Source organism: Grammomys surdaster, unplaced genomic scaffold (assembly GCF_004785775.1).
Source record: "Grammomys surdaster isolate TR1022 unplaced genomic scaffold, NIH_TR_1.0 126313, whole genome shotgun sequence".
Taxonomy (NCBI): domain Eukaryota; kingdom Metazoa; phylum Chordata; class Mammalia; order Rodentia; family Muridae; genus Grammomys; species Grammomys surdaster.
The window spans coordinates 7,466,304-7,488,985 of NW_021621113.1; the positions used below are offsets into that span (position 1 = coordinate 7,466,304).

The window sequence follows — 22,682 nt, forward strand, 5'->3', positions numbered from 1 at the left end:
CCGAACAACCACAGAGCTCTGCCCCCGGCAGCCAGTGAGTAAGGAAGCTGAGTCACACAGACCATAGACAGGTGCCAGGAAAGACCCTACAGGGACAGCTATGACCTCATCTTATACTGACCGTCACCTCCCAGGCGTGAGGGAAGATACTGGGGACAGAACCCAGGGCCTAGCTCAAACTAGGAGAGTGCCAAATCTGCATGCCTAGCATGAGAGACCCATCTTGCCCTCAGGGTGTTCCCTGAGGAGCTCTAGTTTCTCTCTCTCTCTCTCTCTCTCTCTCTCTCTCTCTCTCTCTCTCTCTGTGTGTGTGTGTGTGTGTGTGTGAGCTTGCATGTGCGTGTGAGTGAGCATGCACATATGAGCAAGCACACACACCCACATGGGGATATGTGTGTGGATGCCAGAGGTTTCATTCAGTATCTTCCTCTCTTCTCTATCATTAAAAACATTCTTTTATTCTGCCTGTGTGTGGGTACGTCCATGTGTGAGTAGTGCAGGTACCCAAGGAGACCAGGAGAGGCCACTGGATTATGTGAAGCTGGAGTTACAGGCGGTTGGGAAGCGGCAACACAGGTGCTGACCATCAAACCTGGGTCCTGGGTAAGAGGGTGCACGCCCTTAACCCAAGCCGTCACTCCAGCCTCCACGCTACCATACATTTGAGGCAGGGTCTCTCCCTGAACCTCACTAATTTGATTAGACAGGTTAGCCAGTGAGCTCTGGAGATCTGCTGGTTCCCCTCCCCAACTCTGGGATCACAGACAAGTGCCATCCAGTGCGGGGCCCTACCTGGGTATGCTGATATGTGGGATTTGAACTCAGGTCCTCAGGCTTGTGCACAAGCACTTTACCGGTTCAGCCATCTCCCCAGCCACCAGCTTTGGTTCCTGCACCCCCAGCACATCTGAACACACACACACACACACACACACACACACACACACACGGTTTGATGGAAGTGCCTGGCCAGACTGCGCTCTCGGTTTTCCATGATGCTGCAGGGCTCAGGGCCTGGGCAGGCATTGAGCTATTTGGGAGGTGAAGCTGGGCTGAAGCTGCAGGCGGCTGTAGGGAAGGGTAGCCTAAGGCCTGCCATAGGCCCTCTCCTGCCTCAGGGATCTGAGTCACCCCCAGTGCCTGTCGGTCCTCAGCTGCCTCAGGCCTTCTTTATTTTTATCCCGGGTGTGGTGTTCTGTACTGAGAGGATTCTCTTTCCCCACCTGCACCCTCCTGGAGGATGGATGATAAAATAGCCATTTTTACAAGTTGCTCCCAGCAGAAAGACAAAGGACAAGGGTGTGACATGGGCCCAGCGGGGATCCTGGGGACTTTAGAGGGAGAGACATTCTAGCTGGCACCACCCAGGGAAGAGCCGGGCATGTTGGGAGGAGGAGAGGCCAGGATGCTCGTCATAACTCTTTACCATTCTGGAAAAAGCCTGGCAAGTGAGACCACGCAGCTCAGGGCCCTGTATGTAGGTAGTGTACCACGTTTGCATTCCACAAACATCTGATGCTCAGGCCTTGGTGGATGTGCCAATCAAAACGGTTCTCCACCCTTGACTATGGGCCATCTGGCACCCAGGCTAAGCCCAGCGAAACTAAGACAGAGCAGGATCTGGGTACTTTGGACTCAGCCATCCTATTGGGGACCTGTAAGTCCACCCCTGGTTCTTGTAGGAACCCTGGCCACCAAATCCTCTTTTTATTGTTCTTTTGTTTTGTTTTGGTTTTGGTTTTGTCTTTCAAGACAGGGTTTCTCTGTGTAGCCCTGGCTGTACTGGAACTCACTCTGTAGACCAGGCTGGCCTTGAACTCAGAAATCCACCTGCCTCTGCCTCCCAAGTGCTGGGACTAAAGGCGTGCGCCACCACCGCCCAGCTCTCTTGTTCTTTTTGAGGTCTAGCTGTTCCCTTGTGTTGGTATAAGGAACCGACTTTACAGTTGCAGTTCACTTCCGAATCCAGCGATGATGGTGATGTCACCCATAGGCAACAGAGACCCGCGCATCTGTTGCCATGGCAATCCCCATACATTCCCAGTGTCCATTTTCTTTACCTCCCACGTTTACCTGTGAGCAGTTACGTCACAGCCTAAACAGAGGCAGATCCTCCTGAGCCCCACTCTCTCTTTTCTCCGTCGCCTCCTTTTTGTCTAGCACAATAAACCTCTCTCACGTGGAACTGCACTGGCCTGGTGTGGTCTGTCTATCCTGATGCGAGCCGAAATTCCAATCCAACACCTTGTTCCCAAGATTCCAGGAGCCGCTCACCAGCAGTTCAACACAGGTTTTGGTTGTTGTTAAATTATAACTAAGAATCCCCAAAGACACAAACCCGAGTAAGGGCATTAGATACACACAGCACGAGACGGCGCACGGTTGGAAGACTATACAGCCAGGAAGAGTGCTGACATACGTGTATATTTTTTTGACATGGAAAGATGACCACAATATATAGTTAAGTGCGAAAGCAGGCTATAAGAAAACAGTATGCATAGGCTGACACCATGTTTGCAAAATATATTTTCTATATATTCATAGAAAAAGGTCTAGAAGAAAATATAACAGTATTCATTCCAGAGAGTAGGATGGTGACCGTATTTACCATGTTAGTGCAGCGAGTGCTCCCGTTCCTTTGATGTGTGTGCTAGGGAGAGCAGGAGATCCCGTTCTGTGACACCTGACCAAAGTGAATGATGCTCTGAGGGCCGGAATTCCTGCTATGGGGACTGTGCAGGCACAGTGCTGCTCAGGAAGAGCTGGGTTGTCTGAGCCTCCAGAACAAGGAGGCAGTGGATCCTGGACCACAGGTTATCAGGAGCATCTTGCTGGTTCTCATAGCAACCTCAGCAGGTGGAATTTTTGCTGATGGAAAAGAGCCCAGAGAGGTGAGGTGACTGGTCTTGGCTCACACAGTGGGTGGGTGGGGAAGTCTCCAGGCCCAGAACCCCAATACCTTGATAGCCAGTTGACAAGCACAGTCTAATGAAGGGGCTGGGAAAGTCAACAATACCCAGGACCTCAGCTATGCCCAGGCAGCCAGTGGGTCTGTTGGAAAGGAAAGCCTGGCACTTCAGTGTAGGGACTGGGCCTCCTTGCCATGCAGATGGCTTCTGGGTTCATAGGGAGATGGCACAGAGAGTGACAAGGGGGTCTGGGTTAGAGGATGTCACTGTACCACGTCCTTGTCTACACATAGCTCCTACTTGTCTCTGGGTCTTTGCTTAAAAGTCCTTCTTGTCCCTAACCCCCAGCCAGGCCCTGGCTATTGTTGCCTCAGCCTCATGTGTCCTTGTTGGTATTTTCAATGGTTTATAGTCATTCCAGTGACGTAGAGACACCATATATGATCTGAGTGCCTGGATTGCAGGACAGAGACCATCTAACCCTGGTGGGGGCAGGGGCTCCACAAGCATTGCTGATTGACAGCAGATGAACAAAGGACCAGGGTAGCCAGGAGATCCCAGAGGTGAGGCTTACTTCTGTCTCTTTTCTGGCTGTGTGACCTCAGGCAAACAGAGTCACCTCCCTGGGCTTCTCCTAATCCTCCATCAGAGTATTTGTACCCAATTCTACCCAAAGGGCTGGCCTCACATTTCTTGGATTTACGAGAGCCAACTGAAGGGAGACAGAGAGGCTGGACCGGTTTACTAAATCACACTCAGCTCAGCTGGCAGCTGGTGATTGCTTCTGATGACACTGTTGGAACATTTTTTCCCAGGAGCCACTGGTGGCCATTGAGTCCAGTCTTCTTTCTTATTCAATGAACTCCTTTATTCTATCTCACATATTTTTCCATTACAGTAATGAAAATAGCATTAGTGATTTGTAACATTTGGGACCAAAGCAAAGGGGGGGCGCCTCCTCGGATGACAAGAAGTGAAACAGAGTCAAGGTCGGGCGATAGGCATTAAAAGCAGACGGGTCAAGAGAGAGTGTGTGTAAAGACACTTACGGTCTCCTTGAGTTAGGTGACACCGCTTTACAAGGTGCATGATTTTGAAAATTATATTTGTCATAAAACTCAAATGGGGAGAAAAAAAATAAAATCCAGTAAAACTGAGCTCCCTAAACCAAAAAGGAAACAGAATCAAATACATGAGATGGATATGCAAACCTCCAGTCCTTTGGCCCAGGGACAGCAAATGTGGGGACACAGAAATTCCCCCATAGAAAGGAACGTGTGGGTGCCAGGGACCACAGCCCCGGCGCCCATGCTGGCTCATCACCAGCTCCTGTCTCCTCACAGAGGAAAAGAAGTCGCCTGTCCGACACATCCGTCCAGGGTCTGCCCACAGTGGACCTTCCGTCCCCAGTGTCTCTGAGAACGGTCCCGGATCCCAAGAAAGTAGAGGCATCCCTGAGACACGGGCGTGGCGACAGTGGTCAGTGGCGGTGCCCAGCCATGCTGGAGCTGTCCGAGCGGTTGACGGGCAGTGGGTGAGCCTCGGTGTTGAACACCCAGTCTTCCAGTGACAGCACGTTATCTTCAGAGAACAGAAGATAGAGGTATCTGTGTGGCAGGGCAGGGATGGAGAGAGCAGTTAGTGTGGGGGAGGGGGCACTGCCTGTGCTGGTCCTGAGGAGAAACAAGGATGCTGAGCTGTAGGTGCAGAAGATCTGTTTAATTCTGGCCAACACCCACTGCTTCTTTTCGCACTGATTGCTCTGCTGTGAGCCCTGTGAACTTCAGAGCCTAGACTTACTCTTGGTCTGGTGGCCCAGGGTCTGCCCAAAGGGTTAGTAGGCTCCCAAGCTGCGGTTAAATTCCTACAGGGCAGTGACACAGCTGGACTCTGGGAACACTCACCTCTGGCATGAGGACTTACTAGGAGGGACCACCAGGGCAAGGAACAGCTCAGGGCTCCAAGCTGGGCTGCAGAGATTACGGGGGACAGGCCTAATGGAACTCAGCATCAATGTCACATGGCGGAGGCATGTGACTTAATTTTGAAATGAAGAGAGGCAAAGGACCAGGTAAAGGGGTTTGGGAAACTCTCCCTGTGGTCAGTGTTGAGGATCTTGGGAAGAATTAGACCTGGCCAGAGCTCAACCTACTGAGACGCCCTGGGGACCCTGAGCTTCTGTCCCCATACAAGCTTGCTGCCTGTGACTCCTGAGCTGTGGCCCTGACTCAGGAAGAGCTGTACTCACTTCAGTGTCTCAGCCAGGAAGAAGCTCTGTTGCCTGTTGTCGTGGTTGGGGTTACTGCTGTACACATCCTGGATGCCCGAGAAGCCGGCTTCTGTCCGGCAGTGTTTCTCCAGGGCCTGGAGGAAGGAAGCAGCCTTAGTGTGGGGGAGGAGATGTACTGGTGGCTAGATCTCAACAACACATAGGTCCCAACCCTTGGCCGGCCACGTCGGGGTCCAGCTACGTCCTTCCCAGGATCAGCCTGCCCACCCCGCCTTCACTTGCTCTGAGAACCCAGCCCTGATGCTTTCCTAGGTAACTGAGCAATTCCCTGGTCTGAGTCTAGCCCAGGCTTCTCCACCTGAAGGGACCTGGGTGATCAGGTGACCAACACCTTCACCACAGAGGTGATGATGTCAGGGATGGTTGTTGGCAATCTGCAGGGACTGCTGGGATCCAGAGAGCAGACTCAGAAGCCTTCAGGCTCGCTGCTGCTTTTCTCTACATCCAACATGGCCCCCTTTCTGCTCTGTGGATGAGCATAAGCACATTTGGCCTTGAAGGTCAAGAACCAAGGCCTCAGGGAAGCAAGGCCCTGGATGAGTCCTACGAATCCTAAATGTAAGCAGCCTCCCACCTGGAGTGTGTGCTGCAGGATAGCCTGTCCCCAAAGCAGGTGACCCTTGCTGCCGTGGGCACAAGGGCTTGTAGGAAGAGAGACAAAGGACTTATTACAGAATTTTCTGGAAGCACTACCCTTTTCTTTTCCATTTACCCCTGTGGTACTTTAAATAAGAATGGCCTCATCCGGGCAGTGGTGGTGCATGCCTTTAATCCCAGCACTTGGGAGGCAGAGGCAGGCAGATTTCTGAGTTCGAGGCCAGCCTGGTCTACAGAGTGAGTTCTAGTACAGCCAGGGCTACACAGAAAAACCCTGTCTCAAAAAAAAAAAAAAAAAAGAATGGCCCCACAGGCTCATCTATTTGAATGCTTAGGGAATGGAACTCCTTGAGAATGATAAGGAGGTGTGGCCTTGTTGGAGTAGGTGTGGTCTTGTTGGAGTGGGTGTGGCCTTGCTGAAGGACATGTGTCACTGGGGGTAGACTTTGAGGTTTCAAGAGCCTATCCCAGGCTCAGTCTCTGTCTCTCTCTCTCTGCCTGTGGATCAGGATATAACTCTCACTACATCTCCAGTACCATGCCTGCTGCCAAAGCTCCCTGCCATGACGATAATGGACTAAATCTCTGAAACTGTAAGGAAGCCCTCAATTAAGTGCTTTCTCTTATAAGAGTTGCCTTGGTCATGGTGTCTCTTTATAATAGAACAGTGACTAAGACACCCTAGGAGGCCCAGGTTTCTAACTAGTGCTTGGGACAGAGGGAAGACCATGGGGGATTGGAAGGTTGCTCTGGCTGCTTCCCTGTAGTTCCTGAGCCAGAGGCTTACTTCCCAGGGACAGCCTCTAACCCACACTTACCATCACCACCTCCCAGCCCCACTCCCTGTAGATGGGATCGTGTGTCTGCCGCCACAGGTACATGTAGCTCTCCACCACCTCAGGTCGCAGGATGTAGTAACTCTCGCTCAGCTGTGTGGCCACCGCCTCTCGGCCAGAGTTGAACCAGAAGGCCTCAGGCCCCAGCTTGGTGTCTGTGGGACAGACAGATCAACAAAGCAGTCAGAACCCCCACTTCCTACTTCTCTGGACCCTGTCTAGAATTGACCTGGATGGGCGTGGCAGAGGGCTGAACTGGGTAGACTTGTCGATTGCCCCTAGGGGCTGCACAAAGCTGTGCACAGCCTCCACAGCAAGTTTGTCTAAGCTTAAAGAATACAGCTGTTTAACTGGGTGTGGTGTGCACACCTATAACTCCAGCCCTCAGGAAGCAGAAGCGGGGGAATCTCTGAATTTGAGGCTAGCCTGATCTACAGAATGAGTTATAGGCAAACTAGGGCTACATTTTGAAACCTGTCTCAACCCTTCCCCCTGAAAAAGTTGGAGTTGTAGAACTTACCAGAATCTTTATTATGCTAACGTGCTACCAGTCCCTCCCCCATCCCACCCTCTGCCACCTGAGGCACTGAGTGGCCTGTATTGGAGGACTGATGTTGGCTGGTTTTCATCAACTTGACATGAATCTAGACATACCTGAGAAGATGGGATTTTTAAAAAAAGATTTATTTATTTTATTTATATGAGTATGCTACAGATGCCTTCAGACACACATTAGAAGAGTGTTGCATCCCATTACAGATGGTTGTGAGCCACTGTGTGGTTGCTGGGAATTGAACTCAGGACCTCTGGAAGAGCAGTCAGTGCTCTTAACCCCTGAGCCATCTTGCCAGCCTCCCACCCCCAGAAGAAGAGATCTTAACTGTGAAACTGACTGTAAGACTGGCCTGGAGGCAAGTCTGTGGGTATTATGTTAACTGATCATTGAGGCAGGAGGGCCTAGCCCAACAGAGGAAGCGCCACCCTTGGTCCTGATGCTGTAAGGAAGCAGGCTGAGCAAGTCATAGGAGCAAGCCAGTAAGCAGCATCCCTCCATGGCCTCTGCTTAAGTTCCTGCCTCCAGGCTCCTGTCCTGAGTTCCTGCCCTGACTTCAATCAGTGCTGCTCACTCGGACAGGAGCCTGGGAGAGCACTGCCTGGTTTGCCTTCACGGGGTCTAGGCTTTGTGTGTGGGCAGTCTGCTGACCTTTTGTTCTCCACTGGACCAAAATTGTAGAGAAGAGCACAGCCAGCTGGGCGTGGTGGCACATGCCTTTAATCCCAGTACTTGGGAGGCAGGCTCATCTCTGTGAGTTTGATGCTAACCCACCCCTTTCCCCCCCCCAAAAAAAAACCAAACCCAGCTGCCATTTGTGATGTCCAGGGCCCCAGTCCTTAATTTTTCTTTCTCTTTTTTGCAAAGGGCAATCATTCTTTCATATGGAAACAGGATCAGGGAGGCCAAGCATTTTATCCAAGGCCACACAGCGTGTCAAGGCTGAGCTAGGCTGCACCTCTCCTGTCTGCACACCTGTCCAGGCCAGCTGAGCAGTGGCTCTAGTCCTGGGTATGTCCTTACTCCTGCTTGGCTTTGGCACCCAGGAGGCCCCGGGGTGGGGGATTTTCTCTAGAGCCTGTTGGCAGTCTGGAGATGTATCTTCTTAGGAGTCACTGGGCTCAGCTTCTTTGCCCTCACTCCCGCCCCCAGATGGCTCAGAGGCTCTGCCACTGGGATACAGTGCTTTTGCCAAGTTGCTAATGGGGTGACAGAGGCAGTGGCCGCACAGCCGGCAGTGGGTGAGCCAGGCTGGTTGGGACAATATGCTTGATTAAGCGGCTGTCTTTTACAGCCCTGGATGATTGTCCCAGACAAACAGCAAGCTCTTTATTATTCCTGAGATTTCCCGTTTGTTTATGGCCCTGGCACAGTGATCCCAGTGCAAAGAATGGGTCGCCAATTTCAGGCCCAGCACGGATGTGAACCGCTTGGAACCAGCTCCAGCCCTGACACTTGTCCCTGGCCTCTTGCTGTCAGAGCCTCATGCAGGGCCAGTTAGATGCTGGCTTGTGGGGTCTAGCATGGCTCAGGCAGCTGCATGCTGTTCTCTCATTGGACAGATAGGAAAACAGAGGCTCAGAGCACTGTGCAGAGTCTCTCATCCACCTATGGCAAAGACTATGGTTCTGAGGCCAGTCAGCACACTTTCAGAAGGGCAGAAATGTGTGTGTGTGTGTGTGTGTGTGTGTGTGTGTGTGTGTAGAACTGGCTATCAGGGCCTGGTTCAGCTACTCACATTCAGAGGGACTTTCTCTAAGGCAGTTCCCCCTCTCTGGGCTGTTTCACCAAGTATGAAATGAGGTTTGGGGCTCATGCCCCCAGACAGACTATTTGGCAGTTTTGGTAAGTGCCTGGTGTGTGCAAACAGAGATCTTCCAGCTTGCGGGTTGTCTTGAATCAGGGGGTGGCTAGACACAGGGTGAGAGCCCACATGAGGTGCAGAGAAGAGGCAGAGGATTTGCAGGGCTCAGGTGTCAATCGGCCAGGACCCTCCAATCCCCCGCCTCCCGTGAAGCCTTGGCCACTGCTGCTTTTTTCCCAGCAGGATTACCTGAGCGGGCGTAGGACTCATGGCACGTCCTGGTGATCTGGGCTGCAAGCTCTCGGTAGTAGGCCCTTTTATCTTCCTTGGCATCCTCAGCACCAAGGGCGATCATGCCCCCTGAGAAGCAGGCTAGGTGTCCCATCTTGTGGTCCAGAATTCCTCCACGCCACTCAGCAATGTAGGTCAGACCCCCAGGAGAGACGTTCACCAGGTATGTCTCTATGGCCTGGGGTGGGGAGGACAATGTGACGGGGAAACAAGTCAGCTGGGGGGAAACAGCAGCAGTGCTCTCAGGCCCTCTGTCCTCCAGAGCCAGTGTGGGGCAGGGGCCCTGCCAGGAGCTAAGATGTAACACAGGCCTTTTAAATCTTCTGCTTCTGGTGGCTGGAGAGATAGTTCAGCGGTTAAGAGCACTGGCTGCTCTCCCAGAGTCCCCAGGTTCACTCCTAGAACCCCGAGACCATCTGTAACTCTAATTCCAGAGGATCTGACGCCCTCTCCTGGCCTCTGCAGGCATTGCATGCACATGGTGTGCAGACACACCCCACACTCAAAGCAAAAGTTTTAAAGGTTAAATGAAATCGATGTTTTAAAGAACACTTAGAAAAATCTTTACAATGGAGATCAGCATGCAAACTTGTCCACTTGAGTCAGATTCCCAGAGACAACAATTACTATGACTAAAATAAAGATTAACGAAGCTTCTCCTCCACCGCACCGCCAGCTAGAAGGGCTTAGCCTGAGTGCTACTGGCCTATGCTGGAGTTCCCAGCTTTCCTGTGGCCAAGTGTCTTCCTGGGAGGGAGGTCCCGTGTCTCATCAGGACAGAAGCTTTGTTCTGTCCCGGGTTTCAGCAGTCCTTTCTCCATGCCGGGGCTGTGAGAGGATAGGCTCACCCCTATCACCCACGGGAGCCCTGCTCGTGCTGCAAGTGCCGCAGGCTCCTTTCAATAGAAAGGGGCTCCTGAGAAATGACTCATGATGTTGGGGCACCTTCTGCTCCCTGCCGACAGTTCTAGGAACCCTGAAGATGGGTGCTGTCCACACAGCCCAAAGCTGGCCTCTGTAGGCCTATGAGTCCTGATTTTAGCTGTGGACCCACGGGGACATTACTGGTCCTGTGCCTCCAGTCGACTCTTAAAGGAACTGGATCACACCACAGGCCTTTGTACAACCTCAATAGATCCTTGGTAGGAAGGCCTTGCTAGGCCTCAAACGCACCCTGATCTGGCTCCCAAGGTGTGACTAGTTTTCTAGACTGACTCCTGGGCACACATTCTGTGAGTTCAAATCTCTTCTCTATCAGTGCTGTGTGGCACTGGGCAAGTTACACACTCTCTCTGTGCTATGTCAGCTTTGTCTCTTTGTATCAGAGTCCCCAACAAATGTTTGCCAGGAGTCCTCTGCAGCCTGTCCCCTGCCCTCGACCCACAGCCCTTCCAGCCTCAGTGGTCCATTCATGCCTGGCCCCTCTGGCTATCCCAAGAGGGACAGAGCTTTTTTGGGCCAGGGGCTGGAGCACTGAGGACGGGCCCAGCTCTGGGTGCCAAGATTCAAATGCACATAGGAACTCGCTGTGATCAGCAGACAGTTGGAGATGAAAGTCTGGATGCTCTGCTTTACGGAGTAAGGCCAGAGAGGTCTCTGCCCTTGGCTGTGTGTGCCCCATCCTGCATTCCGAGCCCTGGGAGGCCTCCTCCAGCATGCTGTGGTCCTTGGGAAAGGGAGGAGGCTGAGTCTCTTACTCCTACCTCCTGGCTAACTATCTGGAGCATGATTACATACAATTCCCGCCCCTCCCCCATTATCTTAGTGTCGCTTGGTATGGCTGCCAGCCACCAGCCAGGCCTGGCACATGGAGACGGGGCTGGCTTCTAGATCCACTTTTCCTTTTCCTCCCCTGTCAGGGCCAGGGTTGGGGGGTTGGCTGCAGGACACACACTGGGTGGCAGATGGGGAAAGGCAGATGACAAGTCTTCCTAGGGCACCGGCTCCACGAGGGGGACGAGCTGTGGCCTGGAGTGCCACCAGCTGCTCGGCGGGGTCGCTCCGGGCTCAGCACTGGCTCCTGGGTAGAACAGGGGTCTCGGCAGCTGCTCTATTAAGGGTCACTGCAGGGGGTGGGCATCTGGGCGAGTCCAGGGTCCCAGAACCTTCCCCCATGTGTGGGATGTGAGGAGCAGATATACAGGGAGATGCCAGGATGCCATGTTGTGGGGCTGGGACACAGCATCCTCTAGACTCCCTGCAGTGTCCTGACTATGACAGAGACGAGCACTGGAGACAGAGTGCCAAGCTTCATTCTCTGTGTGTATTCACATGTGCACACTCACGTGGGCATGGGTGCATGTGAGTATGTTTGTAATGTGTATACATACATGTGGACGCCAGAGGCCAGCCACAGAGGGCTCTCAAGAGCTGTGCACTTTGGTTCGTTCCTTTGTTTTTGCTTTTTTTTTTTTTTTGGTTTTTCCAGATAGGGTTTCTCTGAGTAGCCCTGGCTGTCCTGGAACTCACTCTGTAGACCAGGCTGGCCTCGAACTCAGAAATCCTCCTGCCTCTGCCTCCCAAGTGCTGGGACCAAAGGTGTGCACCACCACTGCCCGGCTTCATTTTGTCCTTTAGAGATAGCGTCTCTCACTAGGATCTGGGGCTTGTTGATTAGACTAGCCAGCCAGTGAGACCCCCCCAAGGATCCTCATCCCTGCCTCCCCAGCTCTGAGATTACGAATGTATGCCACCACGCTTGGCTCTTTATGTAGGGTCTGGGGAGGAACTTGGGTCCCTGCCCTTGTGGAGCAAGCCTGAAGATGCAGGCTCTGGGTGGGCAGGGTTCAAGCCACAAGCCACGGTACAGAGGGGCTGAGTTTGGTGGTAGTGAGGCATATCTGGGCATCTTAGAGCCACATCCCAGTTTTCTAAAGACTCACTTTGCTCATCTGTAGAATGGGAATACAAGCTCACAGGATGCAGGTAGGGCCTGAAAGGAAAGGCACTGTGGCCTGGCTTGGTGCCTGTCCCAGCCAGTTCCTTCCTATGCTTCTTGGGAAGCCCATCAAGTCCTCCTAGAGAGAGACAAGTGACTTGAAGCCAGCCAATGCAGGTAGAAAGAGGCAGGCATCTGCTCGGGCCTTGACTCTCGCTGTGGCATAGCTGGGCCTTTTTGAGTCTCCGTTTCATTATCTTTAGCATGGAGATAACCTGGGGACTTAATATATTTCTCTAGAGGAGGTCACAGTGACGAGATCTTCCTTGGCTTCCTGAAGTGTCCTCTTAAGACGCTCAAGGGTGTGTCTATGAGGTGACCTGAACCCTCCCACTCACCTCAATGGACACAGGTTAAACCTTCAGGTTCTCAGCCCTGGCCTGCACAGGTATCCCTGAGACACTCCAGAGAACCATCTCTGGGCCACCCCAAGGTCCTGGCACCATTGCTGGGGTGCAGCCTGAGAAGGGGGTCTGAGTAAGCTATTCCAAAGTGCCAGCAAGGCCGAGGACCACTAGAATATTCTTCAAAGCCTCAGACCTGCCGAAGCCTGCCCTTCAGTCAGGGTCTGCAGCCCCAGGCTCCTCACAGGAGATCAAATGTGGGAATGGAGTTCTCTCTACTCAGCCATGCTTTCTGGGGCTCCCAGACTGCTTAAATAATTCATGGTCATCTCTCCCCCTTGAAGCTGCAAACGCAGTGTGCCCTAAGGGCCGGGGAGTCAGTCCACTCATTAACTTCGTGTTTACTCTGCAGAGAGCTGCAGGAGAAGGAAAACCTAATCCTCCAACAGAGGACGCCAGCCAAAGCCTGGGGCAGACAGGGCCAAGGCAAAGTGAGCTCAGCTCCGCCCTTCATGACAGGGAGCTCGGCGCCAGCGAGCCAGGCAGAGCCATCTCACCCCTGAGATTGCCAAACCCACAGTTTAAGAGGTCCGTGGCTCCAGATGTCTGCTTCAGTGAGCATCTATAAGCACTGCCATGTCTGGGCAGACCATCGAGTGGTGCTTAGAGACCATCCATCCTCCCTCCCCAGCCCAGCCCGGCCCCGTCCATGTGTCCATCCACATATTCACATCGATCTACCCCTCCCCCACTATATCCATCTGTCTGCTCATATCAGTCTGCCCGTCTCCACTCATCTACTCACCAGTCCGTCCACCCATGCATATCTAATGTCCCAGACCCATCAGCGCATCCACGCGTGGATCCACTCATTCACCTGTCCTATCAATCTGTCATCCACGTATCTACTCATCCGTCCATTGGCCCAGCTCTCTACCCCCACATCCACACACCAACGCATGCACACATCTGCTCAACCGTTTGAGCTGTTCACATCCACCCACTCATCCATCCATCAGTCCCTGCGCCCATTTGTCCATCCTTTCATCAGGATGCCCATACCAGTCCAGATGTGATGGTTCGTATATGTGTGGCCCAGGGAGTGGTACAATTAGGAGGTGTGGCCCTGTTGGAGTGGGTGTGTCACTGTGGGTGTGGGCTGTAAGACCCTCATCCTAGCTGCCTGGAAGCCAGTCTTCTCCTGTTTGCCTTTGAAATGAGACGTAAACTCTCAGCTCCTCCTGTACCATGCCTGCCTGGATGCTGCCATGTTCCTGCCTTGATGATAATGGACGGAACCTCTGAACCTGTAAGCCAGCCCCAACTAAATGTTGTCCTTATTAGAGTTGCCTTGGCCATGGTGTCTGCTCACAGCAGTAAAAACTCAGACACCATCCATCCACTCATCCATCCACCCAACTATTCACATCTGTCCATAATCTATATGTCCACCCATATATCCATCTGTCTGTCCATCCATCCATCCATCCATCCATCCATCTGTTTATAGCAATCTGGTAATTCATCCATCCATTCCTCAATCCCTCAATGCAACTACTCACACCTATCCACCTGCTCATCCAACTACCCACCTACCCACTCATCCATCCAAACATCCGTCTGTCCATCCATCCATCCATCTGTCCATCCAACCATCCGTCTGTCCATCCATCCACCCACCCATCCATCCACCCACCCACCCACCCACTCACCCTTCTTGTCCATCACTCTGCACCTACTGGTTCCTATAACAATGACTGTGTGCCTACCACGTGCCAGTCTGTTTCAGGAGTGAGGCATGTGGGGTAAATGCAGAGACCGGATTGTTGGTTCTAGAGAACTCACACTATATTTGGGGAAGGCCGAATGTGTGCAAGCAATCGTGTTAGATTCTGTTACAAGTAAAGAAGAGAATAAGCCTGGGCGTGTGCCAGAGAGGTTATTTCAGTAGCATATGAGAGAAGAGCTGGCCAGTCTAAAGGGCCTGGTCATTCGAATGGCATTCTGGGTAGAGGGGACAGCAAGCACAAAGGGTGAGGTAGAAATGCCCTGTGCATCTGAGGAGGCATAGCCGTGACCGTGATGTGATACAGTCTGGTGATTGGCAGGGTCCCAGTCTGGTGGGGCCCATGGGTGAAGGAGAGGGCCATGGTTAACTCCAGGAGTAAAAGGAGCTGGTGAGGAGAGGAACACGCATCTCCAGCCCCATGGCTGCTGTGTGGAGAACCGACTCAGTCACAAGGCAGAGGGGAAGGAAGGAGCTCACTATAAAGAATGTGAAGTGGTGATTCTGAGCAACGTGATTAGACAAAGAATCCAACCAACTTCATGAGGAAACTGAGGCCCCAAGCCTGTCTCACGGTTTTTCTTTTTTAGCAAGACTGATGGTGTATGACTATAATCCTAGCACTTGTGGTAGACAGATCTCTATGAGTTCAAGGCCAGCCTGGTCTACAGAGGGAGTTCTAAGAGAGCCAGGGCTACACAGAAAAGCTCTGATTCCAAAAAAAATGTATTTTTGATTTATGATTTATACTTTATGTGTATGAGTGTTTTACCTGCATGCATGTCTGTGTACCATGTGCATACATGGTGGCCAGGGAGGTCAGAGGATGGCAATGGATCCCATGGGACTGGAGTTACAGACGGTTGTGAGCCACCATATGGGTACTGGGAAGTGAACCCAGATCCTCTGTAAGAGCAGCCACTGCTCCTAACCACTGAGCCATCTCTCCAGCCCCTGAATGGGCTTCTTCACCAGCTGGGTTCAAAGTCATGACCAGCTATCCAACTCCTTTTTCTGTTCTAAATTTTCCTCTCTTTGGGGAGACTCACCCCAGGCTCCACTCCTTGTCACTCCACACCCCAGGAGTAGACCAGCAGTGAGTGACATTAATGCTGACAGCTCAGTGCCGCGTGGCCGTGGGCGAGTGTCCTCTCTCTGAACTTCACCTTGCAGCCACATGCCAGCACAAGGGCATGCTCCACACTTCCTGGATGTCACTTCCTCTCCTGAAGTGTCACCTCTGGTTTACAGAATGACAGCTGAAGATCATACTTGGGAGGCCCCGGGGCTCCTGGCTGCCATCTGGGCTTTGGCACATTAGCTGAAACCCAGAGACCCCTGGGGGAGGGCTTAAGCTGAGCTCTCTAAAGCAGACTGTCACTTCCTATGAGATCTTGGACAAATGGCCTGACCTGCCTGAGCCCGGGTTTCTGAGCATGGGGGAGGGACGCGCAGATGTCTCTGGAGCCTGTAGCTGGTGAGGCCTTCCCTGTCTCTCCCTGCCTACTCTGCGGCCTCTCCCAGCACTCAGGGCCCCCAGGGGTGACGGCTGCCCACTCAGCAGGCAGGGAAGCTTCCCTTACCTCCAAGGCCTCGTAGTACATGGTTTTAGCCTCCGTGTCTGTTTTGGCAGACATCAACCAGGACTTGATCAAATATTCATAAAAACTGTCCCCCAGCCCTCCGACTGAGACATGATCTGCAAGGAAAAGATGACAGGAAGGGTTAGCACATTTGCCACTAGCTGGGTTCAGACGGTGACCTCTGTGGTCTGAGCTAGCCAGCATTCGCTCAGCTGCCACACAATCCCACATGAGTAGGATGAAGGGACCCGGGTGGGAACCAGGACATCTTGAGCCAGGTGTCCTGTATCCACACCCAGGGTCCTCGGGGCCATAGTTCATCTGACCCTAGCAGGATGATGACACAGGACCCTGGTTATTAACTGTAAAGGGCTGATTTATTCCCCTCTCCCCCCACCCTCCTCTCTCTTTTTGTCCTGGAAGATGAGGCTGGCCTTGAACTCACAGAAGTCCACCTGCCTCTGTCTTTCCAGTGCTGGGATTAAGAGCATGCGTTTTTCTTTTTTATTAAAAATTTACAATTTAATACTAGGAAATATACACAAATGTATATATATCCATATATGTATGCATTTGTGTGTCTGTGTGTGTGTCTTCATCTGGTGGCAGAGGGTTCACAGGTATGGCTGTGTCTGACAAACCCAACAGTGAATGCTGGGCCTTCATATGAGGCTGGGGAAAAGGGAGTAAGAGTGCATCGCAAGTTCAGACCCCAGCCACAGACCTCCCTCAGGAAACCAAGCTGGTTTGTATGGATCGAGGCAGTGGGAGCTGAGAGGGAGGGTTGATCCCCTCTCTGTCTGGGGACGGTGGGCCACTGCTGCAGTACGTGGTGTGCTTGTGTGATATGTATATTGTTAGCATGTATGGATACTTTTGTGTGTGCTTTTATATAGTGTATGTACTGTTTTGTGCATGTGTTTTTGTGCATGCATGTGTCTGTGTGGTGTGTGTTTGTACGTGGTGCGTATGTGCGGTATGTTTGTATATACGTGTGGGTCTGTGTGGCTTATGTCGGTGTGTACGGTGTATTTGTGTATATGCGTGGGTCTGTGTGTCATATATCCATGCACATGCTGCAGAATGTGTGTTTGCGTAGTGCTGTGTGGCTTATATCTTTGTGTCTGGTGTGTATATATGTGTGGTGTTTGTGCATATGTGTGTGTCTATGTGGCATATGGCTGTGTGTGTATGTCTGTAAGTGTGGTGTGTGTTTGGTGTGTTTGTGTATATGCATGGGTCCGTGTGTGTGTGTGTGTGTGTGTGTGTGTGTGTGTGTTTGGATCCCAGTGGACTATCCTGGGCAGATCTAAGCAGTGGGAGGAGTTGGGTCTCCTGAGAGGCTGAAGCCAATGTGGGGAGACTAGGAAGCAGACAGGAGAGAGACTGGGTGACCTGAGCTGAGGCCCAAACTCTTTCCACCCCCCTCTCTCTCTTTCACACACACACACACACACAGAGTGCAGTTCCTGCTGACTGAACACACGGCTGAGCCTTTGAGACTCTCCCAGAGCCGGGCTCTTCCACAGAGTGAGCACAGCCCAGCCTGGGGACCAGTCAGCCTTCCATCCCACTCTATGTCTGTGGACAGGACTTGGGAGATGCCCCACAGGTGTCTGACAAAGTTGCTAGGTGTGGAGCCACACACTTGTCGTCTCAGTACTTGGGATGTGGAGGCAGGAGGATTCAAGGCCAGCCTGGGCTACCTGAAGACCTTCTCTCAAAGAGTCTTTAAACAGCAGGGTGGTGGTGGTACATGCCTTTAATCCAAGAACTCAGGAGGCAGAGGGAGGCAAATCTTTGAGTTCAAGGCCAGCCTAATTTATAGATTGAGTTCTGGCACAGCCTGGGCTAATTCTTTAAAGAGAAAAAGCAGAAAGGCCGAGGACTGGTTGAAGGAAGTTTAAAATATAGCAGTGAGTGATTTTCAGATCACTGCCTAGTTTGGCCCCACCTAAAATTTTGTCTAAATCAAAGCTGGAGGTGGAAAGCCAAATCAAAGGGGGAGTGGGAGGTCACAGGGCCTTTCCTGCAGTCACTTCTGAGTGACAGCCAGACGAGGGACATTCCTGCAAGTCTGGGGATCATGGAGGAAGGTAGAATCGAGAGAGAGAGAGAGAGAGAGAGAGAGAGAAAGAGAGAGAGAGAGAGAGAGAGAGAGAGAGAGAGAGAGAGAGAAGAATAAGTCTGGGAGGATCAGGTATGCAAGTGCTGGCATGTCCAGGCCGGAGAATCCAGGAACTGGTGACCATCCTTGGCTCTCAGCCAGTGCCCACTTGGGCTCAGGAAGCCCGAATGGACACTTATGGGGTGAGAAGCCATGGGTACTTACGCTGCACCCAGTTCCCACTCACTGGGCTCAAGAAGTTGGGGTAGAGGCCGAAGGGTTTGTCAATCTCCCTGAGGACCTTGCGGATATTTCTGACCTGTGAGAGACACCAGGCGCAGTCACTTTCCTGAAGAAGCCACCGATTCCCCACCCACGAGGACGAAATGCAGAGTTCAGATGCACATGGGGGTTAAAGCTTTCTGGTTGTGGGGGAGACGGTGAGAGAGCCACAGGTTCTGTGTCTGTACGCAGAGCATGGTGGGATGTGGCCAAGTGCAGCCTGACTCACCATCCCGCTGTAGACTGCTCTGCCAGGACCACCCTGTAGACCACTCTGGGGGCGGAGTTTCAGATGGGAGGCGGAGTTATCTTGTAAGCTTTATGTTTCCTTCTTTTAAAGACAGGGTCTCATGTAGCTCAGGTTGACCTTGCTCTCTTAATCTTCCTGCCTCCACCCTGAGTGCTGGGATCATGGACACGAATGGCCCTGTCCTATTTATGACTGCTAGGGATCAAACCCAGGGCTTCACGGATGCTCGGCAAACACCCCTGATGAAGCTCCAGCCCAGCCCAGTGTAAGCAGAGAGCTAGGGCATGAATCAGGTTGCTCTGAGACCTCGTCCTGCATGGAACAGTCACTGGGTCCAACACAGACCCAGAGGGCGAGCAGAGGGTGATGTGCAGCAGAGGCTGGGTTTGCAGCCTCGGGGGTTGCACATGGCTCGAGGTGCAATGGAAAACTTCTCCTACAAGTCAACTAGAACTGGACTCTCTGAGAGAGCAAGCCCTCAGGACCACACTGCCTCCCACTCACAGATAAACTGGCACAATGGGGCAGCTGGGAGGTTGAGCCCTCGGCATCAGCCTTCCTTTACCTCAGAGGCGCTTGGCTTTGCCTCATTGGACCTCAGGTCCTTTAAGGCAACAGAGACCGTGAGAGGGACAGGGAGATTCTTGTTCCTGTCTTATGCTCCCCTGTCCTGGTGGGACCCAGGGAAGCAGGCTCTACTAGCTCTCCTGGAGGGGGCAGGGCGCTGTAAAACTTTGACTGCTAATAATCGCCTCTGCGGGAGGCGTGACTAGGGGACAAAAATAGCTGAAGTATGCAAATGAAGAGAGCCAGAGGGACTGGGAGTCTGGAGCTGCAGCTGTGGCCAGCTGTGCTCGGATACCCTGTGAGAAGAGAAGGTGGAAAGTTCCTGACCCAGTTCTCAGCTTCTCACTAGCTGGCTGCCCCGGCAGGTGACTCAGTCACTCCAGATCTCAGTCTATCCTTTACCGCTCAGATAGGCTTGGCAGAAGACACCCCTCCCCCAACAGGGCTTAAGATAAAACATGCCCAGCACATAGCAAGGGCCAGTATGTACTCTTGAGGCCCCTTTCCTGAGCTGGCCGGGGCTTCCCAGGGAAGTCCAGCTGGGAGGGTAGTGAGAACAGAACGCCTGGGCTGGGTGAAGGGTAAGAGAGCATGGCATTGGGCAGGTGATTAGAGTCATCTGTGAGGTCATAGGACGCACAGGTCTCTGATGGAGAGGTTGGCCATACCCTGGATAGGAGCGGAGGCAGGTCAGAGGCATCACTCAAGGGGGCGGGGAGCTTGTTCTGAGCGTCTCTATCCTGATGGATTCCCACATAGAGGAGACAGTGGTCCCCAATCTTGTATTAAGGAGCCCTGGCTTCATACGAATGTGCAGACTCCAGGGCCTGGGGCAAGTGGAGGCCAGTAAGCTGTTTCCTTCCAGCTGTTTGGGGTGGTGGTGGATATACTCAGAGGACAGCTGGTAGCCCAAGACAGCACCACCAGGTAGGGTGTGGGGCCATCTCAGAGGGACAGTGCAACCCCAAAGGTTGTTCTCAGAGGGGTCTGGAAGGGGTTTATGTGTACACTTCCTTTGAATTCAGGATTAAATCTGAATCCAGATGTTCTCCTGGGGATTGTCCAGGGCTATAGCCCTTCTGGAGAGCTTCCCAGGACCCAGTATGGACAGTCGTCAGGACCGGGCAATGGCCTGGACGCACTTCTCAGCATCTGTGTAGGCTTGGGCAGCCAAGAACAGTGTCGAGGAAGCAGCTCTGCCAGCCTGCTGCCAGCACGAGCCAGACAGCACTGGGGAGGGAAAGCAGTGAGATCTCACCCAGAGAAAAGCTAAATGTCCCTGGAAAGGGTACGCGCACACCACCGCCTGTTCCTGCCAGTAAAAGGAACCTGGCTCTCAGTCAGTCTCCAGATTTCACAGGCTCACAGATCTGCCACCAGCCCGTGCACCAGCACAAACCTCCCTGGCAGAGTTCTGGTGGCTTCTGTTCCCCTCCCTGCCACCTGGTGTTGGGCACAGTTGGTTTCCCACTAGTCACTGCTCCCAGAGTGGAGGGTGGCAGACCTGGAAACCTCAGCTACAGACACCGGCCCTCTAGCCCTTGGCTGGGGGTGGGGGAAGGTGCTTGCCTCAGAGAGAGTTGGGGGACAGGGGTGGTGGAAACTCACCTTTTCTGCAAAGACTGGATTGCCAGAGAGTTCAGTGAGATGCAGGAATTCCAAGTGCAGGGACCCAAACTCAGCCAGGATGCTGCTGCTGCCCGCGGTGGCCCAGCCCCAGCTACCGCTGAAAAGATACCAGCTTCGTCACTCTGCTGGCTCCTTGGCTGAGATCGGCAGCAGCTGTGGTACAGGGTGGTGTTGCCTGCTGTGCACCAGGCACCTCAGCTCCCCTGGAGTCCCCACTATATGGATGGCACTGAGGCTGGTGGGGGATGGGACTTGGTGAAGGTGGTCTGAACCCACGTCACCGTCCTTGTTCCTACCAAGCAGCCTCCATAATGTCTGGGGCGCTGTGACTATGGTGAAATCCTCAGTGACATTGGTGGTGCGATTGAGGAGCCCCAAACTCCACAGGACACTCAATGATCATTTTCAGAGACACCTCCAAACACACACAGACTTTTGCCTGTCCTTTCATCCAAGGTTCTATAAGCCCCAGACTGGAATGCTGGGCCCAGGGAAGCTGGGGATTAGGAGTGAAAGAAGTGGGGCCCTGGTAGCCAAGGCTAGCCCCCTCATGAACATGCCAGACATGTTCTCTCCCTGTGCTTGCAGGAGGCTCTGATGTTCACTTCAGGGTCTAGGGCTACAGGAAGAAAATCCTCAGGGCCAGCATGTATGTTATCTCCCCACTTTCCCTTCTAGAGACGAAGAATCAGGCCCAGAGTCAGACACTATCTGCCAGTCACCGTCTGCGAGGCAGCTGGGCCCAACAGTAAGCTGCACTGAGCCAGCCCTGCAGGAGGCCTCTGCCCGCATCACCCCACCCTGTGAAGGGGAGCTTCCCAGACCTCCACCTGCTGCACCCTGCAACCAGAAGGTGCAGGGTAGAGCGCTGGTCGGCTGGCACCCTCAGACAGGCCCTTGAATCCTGTGTGCCTCGGTTTCCAGATCTGTATAACCGAATGAGGACAACTGCTTCCTGCCCTTGCCTCCCAGTCTCAGGCTTTTGTGAGGGCCAAGAAAGTAAGGGGGTGAGTAAGGGGCCCGCTGTGGGCAGGAAAGAGGCGTCCTCTCCTGTGTCTCAGATTCCACAGGCAAATCCTGATGACTTTCCCACGGGATTATTTAGGATTCTAAGGGGACAGGCATTCTACAGAGAGTTAACGTAAGACGGGGTGACGGAGAGGACAAGGTGCAGCAGCCACCTGCCCTTTGCAGGTCGTGGGTGGCTGTGTCGCCTTTTGGGTGCTCCTCTGCTCTCCTGCTGCCTCGGAACCCGCTGCTGTTCATCCATCTCCACAGAGATGTCTTGGGAAGGCAGTGTGGGTGGGGAGGTGGCTGGGGGCCACACTTCTGCAGGCCCAGGGCCTCACTAGCCACTCTGAGCTCTGTCCTTGCCCAGCACCGGTCTCTGGTGTTCCGGCAGAGGAGAAGATCCTTTCAGGTAGCTTAGCCTCCCAGTTAGATAGCTTCCTTCCCTCCTTCCTTCCTTCCTTCCTTCCTTCCTTCCTTCCTTCCTTCCTCCCTCCCTCCCTCCCTCCCTCCTTCCCTCCTTCCTTCCTTTCTTCCTTCCTTCCTTTCTAGACAGTGTTTCACTACATAGACCAGGCTATGCTGAAACTCACTCTATAGACCAGGCTGGCCTTGAACTCAGAGACCTGCCTACCTCTGCTTCCAGAGTGCTGGGATTAAAGGCGTGAACCATCATGCCCTTCTGGCCTCCAGTGAGTTCTGTCCTCACTGTCCACCACACAGGCCTCTCTGTTCTCTCTCCTGTCGCCTCAGAGTTACCAGCCCCAGCGGCTTCAGGTAGCAGGGCATGTGTGTGTATGTGTGTGTGTGAGTGTGCGTGTGAGTGTGTATGTGTGTGTGTGAGTGCGTGTGCGTGTGTGAGTGTGTGTGAGTGTGTGTGCGTGTGAGTGTGTGTATGTGTGTGTGTG

The 22,682-nt window shown here is 53.0% G+C and overlaps 1 protein-coding gene across 1 annotated transcript in view; it reads right to left on the reverse strand.

Annotated features, from left to right (window-relative positions):
* Positions 1-2,405: 2,405 nt before the first annotated feature.
* Man1c1 (mannosidase alpha class 1C member 1) overlaps positions 2,406-22,682 on the reverse strand; it is a 135,327-nt gene continuing 115,050 nt past the window's right edge. The window contains exons 6-12 of the mRNA XM_028759939.1: positions 20,746-20,863; positions 18,264-18,357; positions 15,932-16,047; positions 9,239-9,458; positions 6,615-6,787; positions 5,158-5,273; positions 2,406-4,516 (exon numbers count right to left, since the gene is read on the reverse strand). Coding sequence (XP_028615772.1) covers positions 4,390-4,516; positions 5,158-5,273; positions 6,615-6,787; positions 9,239-9,458; positions 15,932-16,047; positions 18,264-18,357; positions 20,746-20,863 — 964 coding nt within the window. The 3' untranslated portion in view covers positions 2,406-4,389. The remainder of the gene's footprint in view (positions 4,517-5,157; positions 5,274-6,614; positions 6,788-9,238; positions 9,459-15,931; positions 16,048-18,263; positions 18,358-20,745; positions 20,864-22,682) is intronic.